General features: G+C 36.1%; 2 protein-coding genes and 1 pseudogene across 2 annotated transcripts; 2 read left to right on the forward strand and 1 right to left on the reverse strand.

Moving 5' to 3' along the window:
• Nucleotides 1-59: 59 nt before the first annotated feature.
• On the forward strand, nt 60-1,171 carry LOC135686667 (uncharacterized; annotated as a pseudogene).
• A 3,168-nt stretch (nt 1,172-4,339) lies between these two features.
• LOC135686662 (leucine-rich repeat protein 1) lies at nt 4,340-8,769 on the forward strand. Its single transcript, XM_065202941.2, has 4 exons — nt 4,340-4,785; nt 5,034-5,132; nt 6,121-6,848; nt 7,466-8,769. The coding sequence occupies exons 1-4, from the start codon at nt 4,624-4,626 to the stop codon at nt 7,722-7,724; spliced, it is 1,248 nt and encodes a 415-aa protein (XP_065059013.2). The 5' UTR covers nt 4,340-4,623; the 3' UTR covers nt 7,725-8,769.
• A 1,142-nt stretch (nt 8,770-9,911) lies between these two features.
• On the reverse strand, nt 9,912-20,470 carry LOC135686665 (prostaglandin reductase 1). The gene is made up of 8 exons (XM_065202944.2): nt 20,247-20,470; nt 17,141-17,186; nt 16,740-16,796; nt 16,139-16,300; nt 14,845-15,118; nt 11,766-11,874; nt 11,026-11,144; nt 9,912-10,193 (listed from the first exon to the last, which is right to left on the reverse strand). The coding sequence occupies exons 1-8, from the start codon at nt 20,458-20,460 to the stop codon at nt 10,083-10,085; spliced, it is 1,092 nt and encodes a 363-aa protein (XP_065059016.1). The 5' UTR covers nt 20,461-20,470; the 3' UTR covers nt 9,912-10,082.
• Nucleotides 20,471-21,681: the final 1,211 nt, after the last annotated feature.

Below are 21,681 nucleotides of genomic sequence, written 5' to 3' on the forward strand. Positions count from 1 at the left end.
CGAAAGACAATGACTACCCCATGGCCAATGTAAAAAGACACATAACGGAAAACTAACTACAACTACGCTACAAACTATAAAAAACTATTGAATAATATAACAAGGATTCTGTTCCACATCAGATCTCAGGTCAGGGTTTCGATGATTTGGATACATCGACATGATCAAAGCTGCGTTGGCAGAGCTCAAGGACAGAAAGGGAACTTCAAGACAAGCGAGTTAAAAGTACATCAAAGAACACTACAAAGTTGGTGACAATGCAGATACCCAGTTGAAATTGACGCTCAAACGTGGTGTTATCGCTGGTGTTATCATGCACTCAAAATGCACTGGGGCATCAGGTTCATTCAGACTCGTGAAGAAGGAAGCACCAGCAAAACCAAAGAAGGCACCAGTTGCGAAGAAATCACCAAAGAAGCCAAAGGCAAAGAACACCCTGAAAAAGGCGGCTAAATCGCCAGAGAAGGCAAAGGTTGTAAAGAAGACTGCAAAGAAGCCAGCAGCAAAGAGACCAGCAGCGAAAAAAACCAGCAGCGAAGAAATTGCCCGCCAAGAAGGCAGCTGCCAGGAAGCAGCATCGAAAGCATAGTTTCAATGATTATCAAATAAATGTTGTAAATAGTCACAAGCATTTAGGATTATATTTGGACGAGAAACTTACGTTCTCTGAGCATTTTAGGGCGGCAATTGTAAAAGCAAAGATTGGAAGAGGAATCATCCGTTTTCTTTCTAAATACGCTTCACGGGACACACTTGATCAAATGTGCAAACTATTTGTAAGACCACATTAGGATCGTGGGGACGTAATCTATCATAACCAAAATATGTCTCTTTCTCGTGAACTTGAATCCATACAATATGAGGCAGCTTTGGCAGCTAGTGGAGCATGGCAGGGTACCAACACGGACAGACTTCTTGAGGAACTTGGCTGGGCAAGGCTCGGTAACAGGAGGCGGTACCGCAGACTTTGTCTCTTTTATAAAATTTGTGAATAACCAGACTCCTGAATATTTACGTGAGTATGTCCCTGATGAGAACAGGAATCATTATCAACTCCGCCATACAAATGTTTTTAGATACGAAAATTCATCCTCACAAAGGTATTCGAAGATTTTTTCCTATTGTGTGAACATATGGAACAAACTCGATCACCAAATTGTTCGACACTTGTTCGACAATATCTCAGTTCAAAACAGTCTTATTATCAATATTTCTGCCAGCAAAAAAATCTCTGCACCAGTGGCGTACCCAAGGGGGGGAATAGGGAGGTCCGGACCCCCCCCCACTCTTCCAAAATATGGTCCTCGAGATTTGTCCAAAAATGATGTAAAACTCATTGGGGGGGGGTGGGAATAGTATACTGTATGCATGTGTCAATAACAATTGTAAAATACTTTGCTATTTACAGTAGTTAAAATGAATCAAATAATGGGAAAAAATTTTGCAAAGAGGGTGTTCTCCGCATTTGCGAGTTTTTGAAGGGCGTGGCCCAAAAAAATTCTGGGGGCTACGCTTCAGACCCCCCCACTGCTACAGCCCTGGGTACGCCACTGTTCTGCACGAAATCACTACCAGGCATCACTCAGCACACATAACGGGGCTTCGAGTTCATTTTAACGATCTGAATGAGCATAGGTTCTACCATAATTTTGCATGCGCAAGTCCCATTTGCGATTGTAAGGAAGAAATCGAATCCACAACTCGTTTTTTTCTTGCATTGCCCACTCCATTTAGTTCATAGAAATAACCTGCTTGGTGAAGTATCAGATACACTCAATAGTAATGTGACGCAATTGCCTAACGAACATTTACGCAATTCATTACTTTTCGGCAGTCTAAAAGTCAATGATATAGCTAATAGAATGATTTTAGATGCTACTGTAAGGTTTTTAGTTAACACAAACCATTTTAGATAAATTTTGTCTTACTATAAATCAAGTTGAATCTCTGTCTGTGCTGTTATTGGTATCTGTGTAGTTTTGTTTTTTATATAAATTAATAATTTAACTTTAACTAATTAATTCAACTGTGTTGGGTTAGAGGTGGCACGATAACGCATGTTTCTTACCTTTAATTCAGCACACTAACATTTATTTTGTGTGTTTTTTTTATAATTGTATTTTTGTGATGATAAAATAAAAAAACAAAATATTGCGAAAAACAATAGCAAAAGAAGAAATTGGCCAATTTAGGACATCAACAAGAGGGGCTCAGCCCCCTGAGCCCCCTAGCTCTATTCCTGATATTAACTTAAGATCACAGAATATCTTATTTGATTGTGCCATTAGGCAATTTCTCGGCTCAAATAAATTCCAAAAAATATGGTGCCATATGGATAGGGTTGGTGGAAATCGCTAGCATGTAATATTGCAAGCTAGAATGCCATTTGCCCAAAGGGGAGAGATCTCTGGCCTGTTTAGGATCTGGGTACTCAAGAACTTGAAGGTACACAAGCCTAGAATTTTTTAAGGCAATTTTTGCAAAAAAGAAATTATCTTTTGTGCTGCAAATATTACCAAAAATCGAAAGAGAAAGTTTGATTTACAGACGAAAACAGCAAGAGTTGTGATAGAAAATATAACGTAAGTAATACAACGTGAGTAGACAAGACAATTTTGTTAAAATATTTGAGAATTTCATTGCTTCACTCTTTGCTAAACTTAGGTGTGCCTTTTAAAAGGATTGTGAGAGATCGGCTTTGGGATAAAGTGATTGGTGTCTGGATAATGGGAGACAGAAATGCATATTCTCTAACACTTTTTAAGGCATTTACATCAATTTTTGCAAAACTTAACGTCATTGTGTCATTGGCAAAAACAGATGCTATTTACATTTATTTGAATATCACTAACAAAAGATTTAAAAATTAGAGGACTAAGCACAGGATTCCTGTGATACCCCCCTTTGTTTATTGTCTGACATTTTCTGACATCTTGCTGTGTGCGAGAGGGTTTTGAAAAGTCCACCATGGCAACTAGAAAACCATCCAGAATCAAACTTCTAAAACCAAAGAGAGAAAGCTTCTCTAAAAGAATACCGTGATTAACGTAAAAGCTCTATTGAGCTATTGACATCAAAGGCTAAAGAGGGGGGGGGGGCTTAATAGTGAGTGGGGCTTGTTTAATGTTTTTGCTTGATAAGGAGGGACTTAATAGAGAGGGGGGCTTAATAGAGCTTTTACAGTAATAATATCAAAAGCCATTAGGAGGTTTAAGGACATGCCGTGATCATAGTTTTTATGGCTATGACATGGTCCCAGTGGTGTGCCGAAGGACCTGTAAGTTGGAGGGGGCGTAGCAATGGAAATTTACCAATTGCAATGGAAGTTTAAATCGTATGAATTTGTTATCAAAACTCACCTGCATATTAAGTACTGTTTTGGTTTCGCCCTGCACAGCAATTATTATCAGAGTTATCACTATTGATGAGAGTTTTGTGAGGGTTGGTTGAGGGGAAATTTGAAAATTGGTCATCCCTAGAATGTTATTACATCCCTAGAAAATACGTCGGAAATATTCATCTAGGAATAAGGATTATCCTAGGCAACATTCATAGCCTTTTCGTCGTAATTATGTCTCATTCTGTCATAAAAAAGTTTTTGAATAAACTTTTAAGCACAAGAAATAGAGCATGGTTTAGCAATGAAACATAATCAAGAGAAAACATTAAGAAGCTTTTTAAACTTGAGGTTCCAAATGCTGCGAAGATATAGAGTCAAACGATCATATACCGACTGTTCGCAAAAGCTGCAGCCCTCTCTTCTTCCTATTATAATTTCATGAAATTACGTTCTTGATGATAATATTTTGATAATTTATTGAGGGCTTCCTAAAAAAGGAGGGGCACAACAACCTCACCAATCTCGGAACCCCCTATATGTCCCGTAGTTTTGATCATAAAAAAGATAAATCAATCGATTCAGTTCAGTGACTAATATGTGCGAAAAAAGTGTTAAACTACGTCTTCTACAAATATAAATGGAGTGAAATTTAAAGGTTTTCCGCATAGAGACCCTAGTTTCTCTAAAATTTCAGTCTCTATTCGCCAACGGCAAAAAGTATACAGCTATAAGGCATCTGTAATACCTTTATTCAAAGAATAATTGTCATGATATCATTTATAGCGCCGAATAAAATCATTTGTTTCTCATGCTAGAAAGCAAAAAGCACTTTGTCGCTACCCCTGTCCTAAAAGATACACTAAACAGAGTAAATTTGCCTTTTTCTTGGACCAAGAATCTTGGTCAGAGGTCAACCTCTGACTACTATAGGGGTAATGATTTACGATGTTAATTGCCTGAGTTTTGTTAGATGGTAGTGGTTGGGTGGGGGCAGCTGCTAGTGAAGACCTGAGCTCTTAGTCTCTACTCTTTCGTTGCTGCAGATCTTTTACCCAGCTAGCGGTTATAGACTGCTCAGAAGATGACCGTTTTACTTGACAGGCTTAATCTGTAGAAACTTAATTTGAGTAATGCTGTGAATCATTGGGAAAATTGTTTTATTGTTAAGTTCAGTTCAGGAACTGACCAACTCTACTTACCCTCGCGATGATTTCGAGGCTACCCAAAGTATTTTGAAGGAGGGTGAAAAGGGCGCGAATTGATGTTGTCCGACCGGCTTCAAGATGCTGATCAAATGCGAATTAGAAGTGAAAACACGCCTATCACAGTCACAGGTTGCCAACAGCAAGCCTGGCCGTGGTGCAATAGCCATATACAAAGACAAGACAAGAGCTGCTAACTTTGTTATATACAACAACAAGCATAAAACAGGATTCAAATACAGGGTTAGAAACCGAAATTTTTTTCTCGAAATTTCTTTCTTGTTGATCTTCCAAAGTTGATCGAATACCAACTGATAGACAAAACAGCCTTAAATCATTTGCTACATAGGACACAATGCCTGAAACTTGTATACAAGCTCTCACAAAAAACCCACGAAATCACTATGAGTGTAGGCCTATTGAAAACATATACATACCTTATTTACGTCGAATTTATATATATTATGATTGCAATACTTTCCTTTTCATAGCTGAAAAATAACGTACAGAAAGTTTTTTCGAAGTTCATTGACAGTGGAAAGATGACAATTAGCTTTAAAGAACCACATCATGACGTTGCTGTTTCAAAGGTAACATAGCTTATTCTAACAATCTAATCGACTGGCCACAAAAAGAGATGCTGATTTCCTAGCTTTACATTGAACAAATTATGAATTTGGTGTCATGTTATTAGCTCTTAGTCTTGCATTATTTTAATGAAATTTAGAAAATGAAATACAATCACCCGTCAGTTCAGTTCAGTTTTATATTAAATTCCTCTGGATACATACACTTGTTGCAAATTAGGAATGACCTAAGCTTAAAAGTATAAACAATATAAAAGGAAGTTAATTAATATAAACATAACAGAACAAATACAGGGTAGAGGAGAAACAAGCTAGTATTGTACACAGGGAATTTCTTAAAGGAGGAAACTTTCTCAGTAGTTTATGAACTAATCGAGGAGAAAGCACCCCCTAGTAAATTAGATGCGTTCTGTTTAATTTTTAGTTCTAAAAGTAAAAAGAGAATCATTTGTGAGTTGATTTGAGTCTTCCACAGAAAAGTATCATCTATGTATAGACTAAGTTAAAAAACCATCATTGATTACTATGTTGTTTTGTAAAAATGTTTTAAGATTTTTTTTAAAAGAATATTTTGAAGGAGAATTTCTTATTTCTACTGGTAAATCATTCCACATTTTTGCCCCCATATATTGAATAGACATACCCTTACTTTTCATTACTTCAATTTTGAAATTTATCTATATAAATCAAAATAGATTTTAAATCAAGAAGTCCTAGACTAATTGGCACATTTGTTATATTGTTGTTATCTTATAGACAGCTGTCCTTGTAAATTTGTTTTGATTAATTGTCTTGCAGAAATGCTTTAGTCCTAAAATATTTCTGTTTGGTCTTATGGGAAAACAGAAGATGGCAGGGTACAGAGTGTTGTCAGAATTTAGTGCTTTCTTCTATACAGCTTCCAGATTAAGCCCAAATTTCTCTCTTTGATAATATTTTCTTTCAGGTCTATTGGCTGAAAAAGCTATAAATTTGTGTTTCTTGTTTGTAGGCCATTTCAAGTGACCTGAAAAAGCTAGTTCTTGCAATGCGACTATGTTGCAAAGGGGAAGAAACATCAGATTTTGATTTCAATAAGCCTGATTCAATAAAAGGTTTGCTAGATGACACAAAAACAGAACTAAAAATAACATCCAAAGAAGACTATACTTCAAAGAAAGAATTACCTCCTGCACTTAGTAAGCTGATTATGGGAGATTGTGGCTTGATAAAATTTGACACCAAGTTTCTAAAGCTAAAAAATTTGTCAGTACTTGACTTGAGAAATAATTGGTTAAATGAACTACCAGAAGATTTTGGATGTCTGGTCAATATGAAAGAACTTTACCTGGCAGGAAACAGCTTTACATCAATACCAAATATGCTTTTTACTTCAGAAATTAGACTAAATTTGAAATTATTAGATGTTAGTTCTAACAATATCAAGAAAATTCCCACTGAAATTGGATTGCTAAAGCATCTAGTAAATTTGAAAATTGACAACAATATGATATGTATGATACCTGGCACTGTTGGCATGCTTACATCTTTGAGGTACCTGAATATTTCAAACAACTATTTGAGGGTATTGCCTTATGAAGTTTCCAGTTTAACCCTGCACTCATTAGATATATCTGGAAATCAGTTGAAAGCAGATCTTAGCAAAAGCATTGCCAAGGCTAGACTTGCAGATGTGCCTACATTGCTTGAACTTGCTGCACGAATGATAAAAAATTCCAGGTAAATCTGCCAATATCTGTTGTTTGCCTTTCTTTAAAAACTGATAGCCTTCTCTCCTTGCTCTTTAAAAAAATCTTAAAAAGTTTGAGATAATTAGGTACAATGAATTGTAGATGTGGCAGGCGTGTGTATTTATTTTCAGGTAGCTTTACAAGTTTTCACTCCTTAATACATGTGATCCATTATTGTTACACCTAATTATTTCTACCATGTTTCTATTGTACTTCGTTGGCCTGTAAATTATTGATTCTTGATGCAGTTTTCCTGGTCCCTAACAGAAAAAGGCTTGGTCCTCTTGCTGCTGATGCTAATTTGAGTGAACTATCATTATATGTTGTAGAAGAAACAATACAAAAGGAACTTTATTTTTAAAATAACCAATCATTTGATCCTAGTTAATAAATGGTAATCACCCTATCAATGTGTAAGAAAAACATGTTGTTTTACAATCCGTTCATAGGCAGTATTTTTTAAATGCAAGCATTTCTATTTAAGGACCTAAAAACAGATGAAATTTATGAGAATCATACTGGAATGGTTTCCAATAATTGCTTCAGAAACTATTTTTTTCAAATTGTTTTCTGTAGTTTTCAAATTTAAATTTTTTTCCATTCTAGGATGAATTATGCAAATGAACCACTTCCAGTGACACTTGTTAAATATTTAGACTTTGCAAAATACTGCATATGTGGAAAGTCTTGCTTTCAGTCATATGCTCAGTGCATGACGATGCTGGATTTGGGAAAAATTGCACATACAGTAACAGCAGACACTTTTGACAGAGGCAGGATGGGTGCCCCTGTAATTGGGCAATTGTGCTCTAGATTCTGTGTAGCCCAATGGCAAAGATTACCCCATGGAGCAGAATGGAGATAAATGCACTTTCTTATGCTGATGTTTGTAAAATCTTCAGCAATAAATTGTCAAGAGGAAATTGTCAAGACAAACAATGTTTCCCAATTTTAAGCAGATCTTTGGTTGTGTTGATTGTGACTGATAAGTAAAAAACAATTATCATATTTTATAAAGTACTTTTACATATTTTCTCTTTACACATACTTCTTTCTCCGAAAATTAGACCATGCTAAAAGGTTAGCTTCCACAAGTACATGGGGCATATCCTCCTTGTGTACCTGCTCCCCTTTCCTAAGTCACTGTGTATTTATAGGGCCATAGAGCCAAGGGGTCATGGTACCCCAATAATTTCCAAAAAAAGTTAAAAGAAACTTTAATTATGCGAGTGAGTTTAACATGACTTTTTATTACTCCCCTCCCCCCCCCAAAAAAAGTTGGTTTAACTGTTCTACAGTACTGATTTAAGCTACTGATCAAATATACCCAGGGGGCTCAGGCTGGGGGTACAAACCGTCAACCAAATTAAATTTATAGCAAATCCGTCTTCCCCTGCAATAAAGCCTGTAATTTTTCTCATATTCGAACCAATAAGCTAATTTTTAAACCAATAAGCAATATGGGATTATTTGTTTTAGATTCAAAATCAAACATTTTATATAAAATATTTAAAATTATTTACTGTTTTGATGAATATGAATTTTTCAGATTTAAGATTGAAAGCGGTAGGTTTAATTGACCTTGATCGATTTTGCAGAAGCGCAGATAACATACCACGGAATCCTTCTTGACTGTTGATCAATTTGGTGCAAAATCAGGAAATATACACTTTGAATGAGAAGGCCTGCGCTTTTTAAGCAATACCAGTCTTAACCATGGCAAAGGTACCTTTGTGTCGCAATTCGGTTGTACCACTTCTATTTTTCTACTTTTTATATCATATTCGTTGGCTTTTTGTGAAAGATTTTTACATTTAATTTATTGGTTTCCTTTACGAATCGCTGTAATACGAAGCAAAACAAAAACAGCAAGATAGATTATTTTTAGTCAATGAACGATGTTCGCTCCACTCTTTTCTTCCTGGGTAATACTCTCTGATCAAAAACGCTATTTTCTCCATCAACTAGGAGAGCAAAATTATTAAAAACTTTCTTTACCAACACATGCACAGTTCAATCTTTCAATATACTTCTTTTTAGATATCTACATACAAGGTGATTACAAGAGGCGATTTTGAAAACTAACAATATTAGCCTTGGATCTAATAGACACAAAACAAAATTTTTTAAAGAACACACAGGGCCCACGCCACGAATTTGAAAATGGGGAGGGGGCCAAGGTTAGCAAACGTAGGAAGCAAGGCCTCTTCCCCTTTTATTACAGATTTTTAACTACATGCTTCGCAAAAAGTGGGAGGGCATGGCCACCCCCCACCCCCCCCGGACTCTGACACAACAGTTACATGCAATTTCCAGTTTACCTACCGATCAATGTCGATCGAAAGCGACTAACAGGCAAGTGGAAACTATTCTGTCGATCCTTTTGTCAATCGACGTCGATCGATCTGCGCGGCCATTCTCAAAGAAAAGGAACTATGACAACATAGATATGTCTTTTTTTTGTTTCAAAAATGCAACTAAGCTGAGTCGCAAACAGCCTTGGCAAGAAACGGAGTAGGAATTCAGATATGATAACTGGTATTTCTCATAAGGGAGAAAGCAGAGCTGTTATAGGCTAAGAACTAAAAGAAAGTGCTCAATTAACGTAAAAAATGGTTAATAGGTTTGTAGACAATAGTGGTACAAATACTTTCAGGCAACTTTGAGCGAATGCTTCAGAATTTACTGCCCACAGAAATCTTACCAAAAAATAACATAGATTATAGAAGATGACAAGACACTAAACCCTGTAGAAATAATGATGGAATTGATAACGAGTATGATGTGGGAAAAAGAGGCTGAACTTAACAGAGATGGCCGTTAAGTTCATGTTTTATTTGCGCCAGAGTGAGTATTTCCATGACGACTGCTTGAAGAACTTCAACAGTTTCTTAATATATACCAGTTTGTATAAGCGGATAAAAATCCTTCAGGCTCCATGTTAAATGAGAATGCATGCATTCCTCGTATGCTGGACATACAGTTTTTTCTTTGCGAGATATCAGCAAGTTTGCCGTCAAATATTGTTAAGATTGGATGAAATAAAAATTCGTTTAATGAATAAATTGTGTCTCTAGAATCTTGATATATCTAAAGAATTATATTTTTTTTAATACAATGCTTTCAACCATCAATACAGTACAAAATAATACATATTCTTACATAATTTCATTCTTACATTTATATCCCCCACAAACCGATCATAAATCATTACCTTGCGAAATCAAACATTCACAACAGCCTTGCCAATATTCTCACCGTCAAAGAGTCCTATAAAAGCCTTTGGCATGTTCTCAAATCCATTAACAATATGCTCAGTCACTTTTATCTGTCCCTGCAATACAACATTTAATTATTGAAGCAAGTTACTCAAGTCCTGACAGCTTTCTAACTTTTTACATATCAAAACCATAAAAATGAAAGGATAATTTTGACATGAAGTTTGCATAAATTGACAATTTAGGTTTCATGACAAAAGGTTGCTTTAGAGGAGTTTTGATTTTTATAATCTGATGTTGTTTTATTTATGCTTCTATGCGATCCGTTATCTTCTCACTATCCGAGAATTTAGTTTGGTCTACTGCATCTAAAAATATTGTCAAATTTCTAATATTTAGAAGTCTTGCTGTAAATCTTGCCTTGAACAGCCTTCTGTGACGATTAGCTAAAGGCGTTCTTTAGATAGGCCACATATCATATTCTCAAAATCTAGTTGCCAAATACAAGTGCATTAAAAAGATTGAACCGAAACAATGCCAACGGACAAAGAACAATCCAATTCAACGAGAAAGATAGACCTTAGTTAAGAATAATTTAACGGGTATATTTTCCCATTGCAAATTCACAGTCGCTATAAATGACATAATTGCCTATGAATAAATGAAGTGGATTTTCCTTTCCTGTAAACAAAAATTGACAACCAGTGGTTAGCCCTTAAAAAAGGTATTTTCTTCTCACAATCAAAGCAATAGTGACCAAAGTGAGCAAAATTTTTGGCAGGAGTTACAAAATTCAAATTTACCACAGAATAATTTTCAAACAAAAGTGCATCTTGCATGCAGAAAAGTATATCATGGAACTGAAGAGAATTAACTAATTTATCTCATGTTTAAATTGATTTTGGAAAAGCAAGCAAAATAATTTATGTTTAAAAATAGCAAATATACCTCTGAAATCCATTGTTTCATATCTGCGAAAGCTGTGGGATATTTTGTGGTGAATCTTGTAACAATAAAACCTTCAATTTTCAACTCTTTCGTGATGGCAGACATATGAACGTAGGGGCCTGTAAATAGCACAATAAATGTCAACAAATAAGAGCAGATGATTAACATACACCTGAACAGGCGTCAACCTAATTGCAATTCAAATTTAAGCGAAATTGCGAAATACAAAAATAGACCAAAACAACAAATTTTTTTGTTTCGACGCAATAATGACATGAAAAGATTGTGTATATAGACACATCTGAGCTCTTTTATTCGCTAAAGTAAGGAACTGCAAGTTCTTTCATTTACAATTTACAAGAAATGAAATTATTTAAAATGTTGGGTCAATAAAGGTAAACGGCAAGTTAATCTCATAACATAAGACAACACATGGCATTGACCTGCCAAAATTCTAGAGCTTATGCAAAAGCTCATCCCAAAAGCTGTAAAATTTTAAAGATGAGCTCGAGAATATTAGATTTTGATAAAAAGTTTTTTCACTTTTCAAACAACTGACCACGTCTAAAGACAAAAAACCTATAAAAACAGAAGCATAGCAAATCATTTTATAATTTAATCATTACATGATCTACACTGCTATTAGTTTTCAACTTCCACAGCCGATCGATCAAAAGATACAGCTGGAATTTGAACCAACAGTTTGCTGGTAATAACTATAAAAAGCATGATCACTTTACCCTTTGGTGGCGCACCCTCTATGTTGTATAGTGAAATGGCACCACACAACGAAACTCTGCCTCTATGGTTTAACAACCCAACTACAGTATCAAAGAAGGTTCCACCAACCTGCAAGAGAGGTAATAATAGATCATAATACTCAGAACACAACCAAGCTAGCAAGCTAGTTAAGTACAAGAAATACAACAGCAACCGCTTATTCTCCTCGTAATAGCTTCCTCTAATCAAGGAAGATCTTGTTTCGGCCTTGCTCGGTCTAAAAAGCAAAGGAACTAAATTACGAAGCATCGGAAATAACGCCTTACAACTTTAGCGCATAAGATCAATATTTTGCAATCGATTCCGAGATAAGAGCGGTGCAAAAGGGCAAGTTTTCATAGGTATCATAAGGATTTTTGGAGAAATTTGTCGAACAAGTTGACTTCCATCTCGACAATGTTCTTTGGAAAGTTCGCTTAACAAACCTTCAAAATACAGTGAAAAACACTTAATTAGTGTAAACCGCACATTAGAAATTTTCGCTTGACAAAAAAAACAGTTCCTCGAAATTAATAAAACCTAACAGCACTTTAAAACCAAATCTACAGCTTTTTGAAAACCGAAAGAGAAAACCCAAGGTGCTTCGAAAACTGTTTCTTGGTAACAGTTACATCTTCTCTGTGTCGAGCTTGTTTCCATGCAATTTACTTGGAAACTGTTGCTAGAAATGATATAAGGATTCGTGTAAATTCGCCTAACTGCTATGATGGCTCACATTTCTCTGCTTTCAGCCCATTCAAGTGTGTTACACTATTCACAGTTCACAACATGATAATGGTTTGTTCACAGTTGTATTGAAAAATCCCTGTCAACGGAGGAGTGGAGAATATTTATCAACCGGTTGAAAATACATCAACAGGTTTTCTTTAGGGCGAACACTTTTCTTTGCACTTGGTTCTTTCTTTTAACGCAATTTTGTTTTTATTTCGCTATCAGTTCAGAGTCAGACAGTGTCACTCTCAAAAGCCATTATCATCGTTGAAAAATGGAGTCCTAGATTTGGCAGACAGAAAAGTTTGAAATTTTAAAATGAACTCAAAAAACTGTTTATTTGAAATTCTAATCAGTACATCATTTCTTTCATTTTGCCTGTCCGTTGTAGACAAGATTAGGGTCTAGCTGTTAAAGCTAGCAGAAATGCTGAGATTAATATCAAAGATACAAAAGAAAGCTACTTATTCAAAGCGGCATAAATTCATACCAATTGAAGTCGTTATGCGTTCCTGATAATAATGGATAAGCATTTCACTACAGAGTACGATTTCATAATTGAATTCTTTGGGTGTCTTTAACCTTGTATTCATTTTCGGTTGGCAATCCAGATTTAGCAAACCAATCTCACAGAGAAAGCAGTATTAAAATCTCTCATAGAGAGAATTATGTTGAAAATTCGATGAGAACTGCACCAACTGGCAAATGGAGCCAGGAGGCAAAGCCTCACGTTTTGCATTTTCACAATAGACTTGGCGCATGTGAGATGAGTAATGACCGCAGCTTTTCAATATTTTCGTGAGAAAGCACCAATCTCTCTCACATCTTAGGTTACCTAAATTTGGAATGCTCCCAAGATAAAAGAAAGCTCTTTGTCAAACACGTCTATAAGATGCCAATTCTCCTTTCAAGATAAATAATATAAACACTCTCGATTTTTCCATTATTTATCTTTTTTCTTGACAAAATGGACTTAAATTCAAAATCTATATGTTGTGAAGCTGCTAAGAACACCAATTGTGATAGCTTGCAGGATAAGCTTGAGCAGTAACACCTGGTAGTTCCCAGCCTGAAATAATTCAAGAATCTATTTACTTTTGAATCAACCAATTGAGCTAAAATAAACTTCGGACATTCCGCATACCATTGCAAAAGAATTTATGTCGATTTATACCGACAGAGTAGTCCACAAAAACTGAAAGCAAAAAGATGCCAAGCACTTGAGTTTATTATGTTTCCGGATATATGATGCTCGTTTTCAAATTGCGTAATACTTGCTGGCACCGCATTGGTCTCTCTGAGGTAGAGATCAAGGAAAACAGAACCTTTGTAGATGCATTTTTCTTAAACTCGATTAATTACGCTGCAACCACTGATTATTTCCAAAGTTTTAGATGGAAGAATTCATATTCTTTAATGAAAACATATATACAAGAGAAAAGTACGAAATTCGCCCAGAGACAAATAAAATACCAGTTACTAATTCTATGAAGTGCACCGTAAAGTCTTTAAGGTGATTTCAGTTTGCATCAAGTTTTGAGATTATGTAGCTGTGCCCTGATCTTGTGGTTAAGGGGTAGAGCTTCAACTCGTTGTCCGCATCGACCACAATCCATAAGGCAATGCCAATGCACATCTCTCTGTGGTCGGTTAACAGTAGCTCGGGACCCTGTGTAACCATATAGCTTAAACGGAAATTTTGATTGTAGTAACCTTCTCTGTTAAATTATATGAAGACCTCAGGCAAAAAACTCTCACTAAAACGTAAAAACCCGCACGATTCCTTATCACATTAAAAATCTCTTGACGTTAATAAGCGATACATAAAAAGTAAACTTCGCCTAAAAAGATTTCACTTTTCTGACCAAGTTATTTGAATGGTAGGGTAAAGACTAGAATTGAAAGAGGAAGAATTGTTGATGCACGTGAATATCTTAGCGTAATTGCTCTTCTGTCATGTTTTCATTATAGAGTTGCTTTTCTTTTAGGAGGAATCTAGATTACCTCTTGATGCAAGATTTACCGTGAAACTTGTGTCTTCATTATAAGAAAAAATGTCATGAAGACTCAATCAAATAATCAATACGAGTAACAGCCATACTGAAATCAACGACGCTTCTGCAAATAAATGTGAGAGAGACATATCTTATTGTGAAATGGTGAAAAGTAAAATAAATATGCTTAAGTAACATGAGACATATTCTAATCTTCGAAAATGGTTTCTTTTGAATAAACCAACGAGTTCCAACAATGGTTTTCGTAAATAAGTTACCTTGCCAATTCATGCTCAAAGAAAAAGTACAAGCTACCTTTATAAGCAATACTTACATTGTCGAAGAAGCAATCAATTCCTTTAGGACATGCTGCCTTCAGAGTTTCCTCTAACGAAGTCAAAGTTTTGTAATTATAAGCCTCGTCAAAACCAATGCTTTTCAAGTATTCGACTTTCTTATCCGTCCCGGCAAATCCGATGGTGCGACAGCCCTTGATTTTTGCAATTTGCCCAACAAGCGAACCAACAGCGCCGGCAGCAGCATTAACCACGACAGTTTCGTTAGGCCGTGGCTCGCAAATATCAAGAAGTCCAAAGTATGCCGTCATGCTGGCAAGAGAATGATACTTGAAAACAAGCTGAAGTGGGGCAATGTTTTGAAAACATGAGTTCGATAATTTCAGTATTAAAAACGGGAAAAAATGACTCATCGAAAGCTAAACATTTTGAGTCATACTAAAGCTATTATTCAAAGCTATTTTTAAAGCTCTTTTCCAAAATACCACGCAATCCAGCTACTAAAGTTTTCCGAAAATATCACCTCGTCATCTTTATGGAAGTGGATAATACAGAAAAGTCAACTAAAAAGAGACCTGTACTGGATCTACTAGGCATGTATTGAAAAAGGATATCATAGAACAACCAAAAAACAGACACAATCAGGCATGCTGCCTAGGTTCCGCTATTGTCATTTAAGCAACGTCAAGAATTATTTGAATGTAGCAGGGAACAAATACGACAGGACAAAACAGGACAAATGTGAATAATTTCCCTACACCGGAATTGGGTTTTCTGTACAGAGCAGAAAGTATTATCAAACACTGAGGCCCTCCCAGTAATCACGAGAAACAGGGGAACCTGCAGTTTTTTAGAGGGAGGGAATATGGGCACATGTCATTATTAACAGGTATCAAGGGAACATTTTGACAAGGTCTCAAGAGATTTTTTGGGAACATTATTCTATAAACATGATTGGGAATATCTCTTAGGGAACACTGGAACACAGACCCCTAAGATCGTTGAAATTGCTTTTCAGGATGCAAGATATATTGCTATTACAAACGTTACAGTTTGGATGCGGGTATCCAAACATTACAAAAGATGAATACAAAGCAAACAAAATATGCCAAATGGATTAGTATTGCCTGGTGATGGCATTAAGTGTGAAACTCTGAGTAGCAACTTAGAATCTTCCTGCTCTATTCGCCAAAAGTGTACAACTCTGCCTACACAGCATTGAGCACTTTACGATGACAGATCTGTTAACAGTAATTTTAATACAAAAGATTATAGATTGTTTGGCAATTGCAATTATGATAATAGTGAGCAACTGACAACAAACTGACATACCCTGGCATTCCTAGTGCCCCAATACCATAAGAGGCTGGAAGATCTCCAAAGTCGGGTAGGGTCAGGACACCTGAGCCTTTACTAACAACATGAGTTCGCCATCCAAATGGACCAGTAACAAGTGAACCTTCTTTGAAGTCGTTGTGCTTTGACATTATGACTCTATGACAAGTAATACTCTTGCTTTAAGGATCACTAATTAGCATGGCAGAAGCTGATATCAATATGAAAAATGAATAAGTAAAAATGGTCAATCCAGCAATTTTTCAACCAAAAGTCATTGTTGGCTCATTTTGTTTGTATCAAACTACACGCAGTACAATCATCACGTTGACAACAAATGCATCCATCGAGCATGTAGACTACACTGCAGTGAGTTTATTAGCAAACATTGTAAATGATAACAATTTTTTTTCCTTTTTTGCTTTACTAGGAATCAAATAGCTAAAATTTAGCTTCACTGGCTGTGTTTTTTAATTGACTGCCTGCTATGAGTAATGAGGTGCAAATTAGTAATGAGCTGATGAAAAACAGAGTATTAGGACAATACAAACAAATGTGATTGAATAATGAAAAAATGTCAAGTAGAGTCATGACTTACTTGCCAACACCTGTACCAATCATAAGATCCCCTTCCTTCATTCTCCTACTGTATGGCCTATTAACAAACAAATATGTAAAACAGGGTTACAAAAGAGTGTGTCTAATGATGATAAAACAAAACTCATAAAAAGTAAAAAACATTGTTAGTAACAAAGCTACATGTAGTAACAGTCTGTTATATTCTAGAGACATTCTTCAAAGGGAAATCAATTTTGTACACTCAAAGAAAACCTCCTTTAAAAGCAGCTAAGAAGTATGACATTGTTGACATTGTTGAAGAATCTCCATTCTCATGGCGTAAAAAATTATGAATTGAGCTTGTTAGAACATCTACTTTTGCTAGCCCCATTTAAAAGGACTAAGTCTATGTAGCTACAGCTGCATAATTGAATTTCTTACCTCATGTATGGATCTACACTGAGACAGATCATTTCAACAAGGAATTCTGCAATAAAAATGAAATTGCGTGATAAGGCATTTGTGATAATGATGTTGCTAAAATGAGGAACTAGCAGAACGTGCAAGGAGCTAGGTGAATGACCAAGGAATGACCCCGGAACCAGCTGAACGACCAAGGAATGACCACGGAACAACCCAATGATCTCTATAAATAACTTTTTGAGGGCAATGGGAATAACAATGGAACAAATGGAACTAGCAGAACTAGCAGCATTCAGAAATGAACACCCGAGGAAGCGCGGTGAAGGCCAATGATTTTAATTGAGTGAAGACAATTGTTTGGGATATCGGGGACACAGTCAGTAGTTTTTAAAATTTTTGACTTTTGGCAACCAAGTAATATTGTGTCTTCTTTATGATAATAGGCCTATAGCTAAGCAGGCCCCTAGAACAAGGCCTTAAAGACAAGGATAAAACTTTGGATAAAAATTCCTCCAGTATACGATCTGTTAGTTCCAAGCTCATTCCCTGGTCGTTAGCTAGTTTTCTCCTCATTCGGTGGTTGTTTCCCTAGTTCCACACTCATTCCTTGGTCGTTCTGCTAGTTTAATGGTCATTCCTTGGTCATTCTGTGCAGGTTCTGCGCATATTCGGCTAGTTCCTTGTTTTAGCAACATCAATTGTGATAATCATCCTCGATTAGCTACACTCATTAACTCATTAACTATGTGTATCAAAGTTTCCAGTTTCCCTAGTGAACTATGCCCCATCAGTCTTTAAAAATATGAAATAATCCTTCTTTTACCATCAGATCGTCACATCTGAAAATTTGTTAATATTTAAGCTACCCCCCTCTCCCACTAGGCACATAAATATCTCTACTTTTTATAAGAGCAGGAATGATAGAAATTGGTGCATAAATCCTAGCTAAAGAAAAATGAAGACTAATCAAAATTTGACAACTAAACTCAGATAAACTTGGATTCATTTTGTTCAGGAGGATTAAATGAGACTGTTGAAAAGAACAAAACTGGAGCAGCCTGAGGCTGTTGGATTTTGGAAATCGTATATATATACATTGAAAATTTTAATAAGGAGGATCAACAAATGAGAGAAAAAGCTAAGATAAAGAAATTTGTCTTTTCTTTTCAATTACAAATCTTGCTCCAAACTTAAACAAATACTTTTCATTTCAACCAGTTAGTATGAAGTGGTATTAGCTGTCTTTGGTATGAGCTGAAAAAGCCAAGTGTTTTGCACATGAGAATAAAAGAATTCAAGACAAATCCAAATCTGGAATGCCTTCTAGGATGTGATCACACTGTCATATTTTATCATCTGGGGTGCAAATGCCAAACATTACCATATTGGTAAGATAATGGATCCTTGCATCCATACACTCTTTATAAAATACAAAGGCAGTGGTGTAGTGCAATCAAAATAACAAGGAAGGGCTCTTGCACAAAATGTTGCGAAAAACAATAGCTAAAGTAGAAATTTGCCCCTCTGAGCACCCTAGCTCTACTCCCCTGAACAAAGGCTATTGTTGAGCATTCAAGTTTCTTAATGCTTTGGCAAATCAAAACACCATTGTTCTTAAGAGCTTCCTAATTTTGATGTCATTAAATTCAAAATTTCATGTATTATACCAGTTTGTGAATATGGTCTTTTTGACAAGATCTTGGGTGCAAACATCAGCCAGATGTCCCAGGTGCACCAGATGTCCCAGGTACAACTATCACTTTTTCATGGATTAAATTGGAATAAAGCAAGCTGTTGATGTGCCCTCATCAATACCATGTCTGCATCTTGGGTGTGCCTTTGTCTGCATACTTGGCCTTATATTTGATTTTTCATGATACAGTATAGTCCGGTTATAACATACTTTAGGGGACCGGCAGATTAAGTATGTTATATCCAAAGTACACTGTAACCAGGGTAAGGAAAAAATGATTATAACCAAGTTGTAAACAATGTATCTAGAATACAACACTTTCAACTAAATTGTTATAGGCCCAGTTGGAAGAAGTCTGAAAAGCATTTCTGAATATCCAAATTTTGTTGACTTCAGCAACAGTTCTGCTCAACAACTTCAATGTTTCGTCGGCATTAGACGAATCCAAAAACTCGAAAAATAATTGTAAAACTAGGAGGGCACTTGAATAAATCAAGGAAACAATATAACATTATCAAACAATCTTTTTTATCTATGACACATGGCACCTTAACACAAGAGACGAAACACAGTAGATTTTTGCCGAAGAAGATGCACAAAGTATGTTATATCTAAGGGAATTTGTTTAGGTGGGTCGCAGAAGAAGTTCACTATAGCCGAGAGTACATTATTAACGAGTATGTTACAAGCGGGGTACTTTCTTAATGTTAAGTACAGACAACAGTATGTTATAACCAAAAGTACATTATAACCGAGTATTTTATAGCAAGGTTATACTGTAGACAAATTTGTTTAAAGGTAAGATTCTTGCAGCCAGAAACAGTGGGCCTGGTACTTTGACATTTCTGTCAAAAGATTCGTTTAGATAAGGGAAGTAATTTGTTTCCCTGTGTCTTAGTTTTGTGTCGACCAGCAAATTCATTCAAAATTTACAAAATTTTCAAAACAAAAGAGTTCTCGTCTTTTTACATGGTCGAATTACTTTGTAATTTTTTTACTTCGAGTGCAGAAGTTTCATAATTTGTTCTGACTGCCACTTACTGGTTCCTTATAAATATTTTGTTACAAAAAATTAGCGTTTCTTAAATTTGGTAACTGTGAAACTACAGAGTCCAATAAAAATTTTTTTTTGAGGCCCCATTGAAAGATACATCATGCAATTATCTCTGTTTCATTCAATTATTCCATATGAACAACGCCCCTTTTTGGCCGCAAACAAACACACCTTGAGGGCAAACAGTTTTCGTTGCATAACTCTCAACAACAGCTTGTAACAATTTCAATTACAAATATATTCAAACTTGTATGAAATAAATTATCACGCTGTTTCTCTTAATGATTTGACATGCTTCGCATTCTAGCTCTTACTGTTCCCAGCAATATGATGACAAAATTCGAGATGAAAAGTGCCTATATCATATATCCACTTACCCCCATCAGCTAAACTGGTAGGTACTGGTTCTTCTAGCATCTTAAAATCATCCTCTTTAGGCTTTCCTTGAAAGTGTTGTTTCAACATAAAACTTTTGCATTTGTTTGCCATTTTACCCGGTATTTCTAAATCCAAGTCAATCGAACAGCTTAAAATTGGAAATGTGATTTCTCTTCCTCTCACTGCAAGCAGCAACAGGAACAAACAGAGCATTGGACTTTGAACTCTTGCAATTGGAATGTTTTATGTCTTATGATCCCAGGGGGCTTATTTCGCAAAACTATTTAGCAGTAGCCGAAAAATTACAAGGACCAATTTTGACTTTTACTTGTTTAATGTTATTTAAATCAGCAGTATGCTGGGACCAGAGCCACAAAATTTCGAGCACGTAAACAGAATGCCAAGCAGAGAAGCGGAGGAGCGGCTCCGCTTCTCCACTCCTTTCTTCTGTTTCCTCTTCAATTTACGTGGCTCTGGTACCCAGGGTAAATCAGCAGATAAAACAGCAGGCACTGAAGCGATCCCCAATCTTGACCATTCCACAGAATAAGTGAAAAAAGTAGAATTGTGATATACACTTTTCGTGATAATATCAAAGTCCAGCTAATTGGGGGCTTTTTTCCACGGAGGAGAGAGGTGTTTCGAAGGTGTTGGCCTGTACACTTACAGTATGTATGTCATTCGAATCAAAGTTCCCATTTTCACAAAAAGCACAGAATCATAGTTGCGGGTCAAATACAGTGGCGGATTTAGGGGGGGGGGCAACTTAGGGCAGTTGCCCCTCCCTCACCGAGTAAAAGCAAGTTTGGTGCCCCTTTTTGGAAATTGTGTGCCCCTTTTGAAGAATATGAATCAGGGGGGAAGTTTCCGAGACCTATGGGTTAATTTACTTCAAGGATTCTCTCAAAGTTAACTTGTTTATTTCGAAAAAGGATCATGTTTTGCTAGAAAAATCACGCTTTAAAAGACAACAAAGGCTATCCATAAGCTGTGTTTTTTAATTCATGTCTTCATTCAAATAGCGTTCAATTTCTTGTGCTTAAAAATTTTCAAATCTTCATAGCATAATCAAACCAAGTAAGAGTATGGAGCATTTTTTGTACAGAATATTTGTCTGTTGTGCCTAGGATCCTTACCTCTCAGTCGATGATGTACATATCCCAGACATATATGCAACACTTTTTCTGACACCAACCATAGTGACCACCTTTATCAAACCCTGAATAATCAATCTTACCTTTCGCAGTAATGACTTACTATCCAATTTTAAGTGCATGTATTAAAGTACTACCATGCTCCAATTGAAAATTAAACCAAAAGCGGCAATTTTCTGAGCACCCCAAAATTTGATTTTTCGCTAAGGAAAAAGCATTCAGATCAGCCCCTTTTGCAGTGCTCTAGTAGAGTTTGAGCCACTATGGCGGAGCAGCCAAT

The sequence above is a fragment of the Rhopilema esculentum genome, chromosome 6 (genome assembly GCF_057945365.1).
Source record: "Rhopilema esculentum isolate cy_ngs chromosome 6, ASM5794536v1, whole genome shotgun sequence".
NCBI lineage: Eukaryota > Metazoa > Cnidaria > Scyphozoa > Rhizostomeae > Rhizostomatidae > Rhopilema > Rhopilema esculentum.

What these genes read in the sequence shown, in the direction of transcription:
- LOC135686662 (XM_065202941.2), top strand. Translation starts at nt 4,624, where the DNA reads ATGCTGATCAAATGCGAATTAGAAGTGAAAACACGCCTATCACAGTCA. An exon ending in AAACAGGATTCAAATACAGG is followed by an intron (nt 4,786 to 5,033) that starts GTTAGAAACCGA and finishes TCCTTTTCATAG; the next exon opens with CTGAAAAATAACGTACAGAA. An exon ending in CGAATGATAAAAAATTCCAG is followed by an intron (nt 6,849 to 7,465) that starts GTAAATCTGCCA and finishes TTTCCATTCTAG; the next exon opens with GATGAATTATGCAAATGAAC.
- LOC135686665 (XM_065202944.2), bottom strand. Translation starts at nt 20,460, where the DNA reads ATGCTCTGTTTGTTCCTGTTGCTGCTTGCAGTGAGAGGAAGAGAAATC. An exon ending in AGTGTAGATCCATACATGAG is followed by an intron (nt 16,797 to 17,140) that starts GTAAGAAATTCA and finishes GTTTGTTAATAG; the next exon opens with GCCATACAGTAGGAGAATGA. An exon ending in TTGATTGCTTCTTCGACAAT is followed by an intron (nt 11,875 to 14,844) that starts GTAAGTATTGCT and finishes CCTCTCTTGCAG; the next exon opens with GTTGGTGGAACCTTCTTTGA.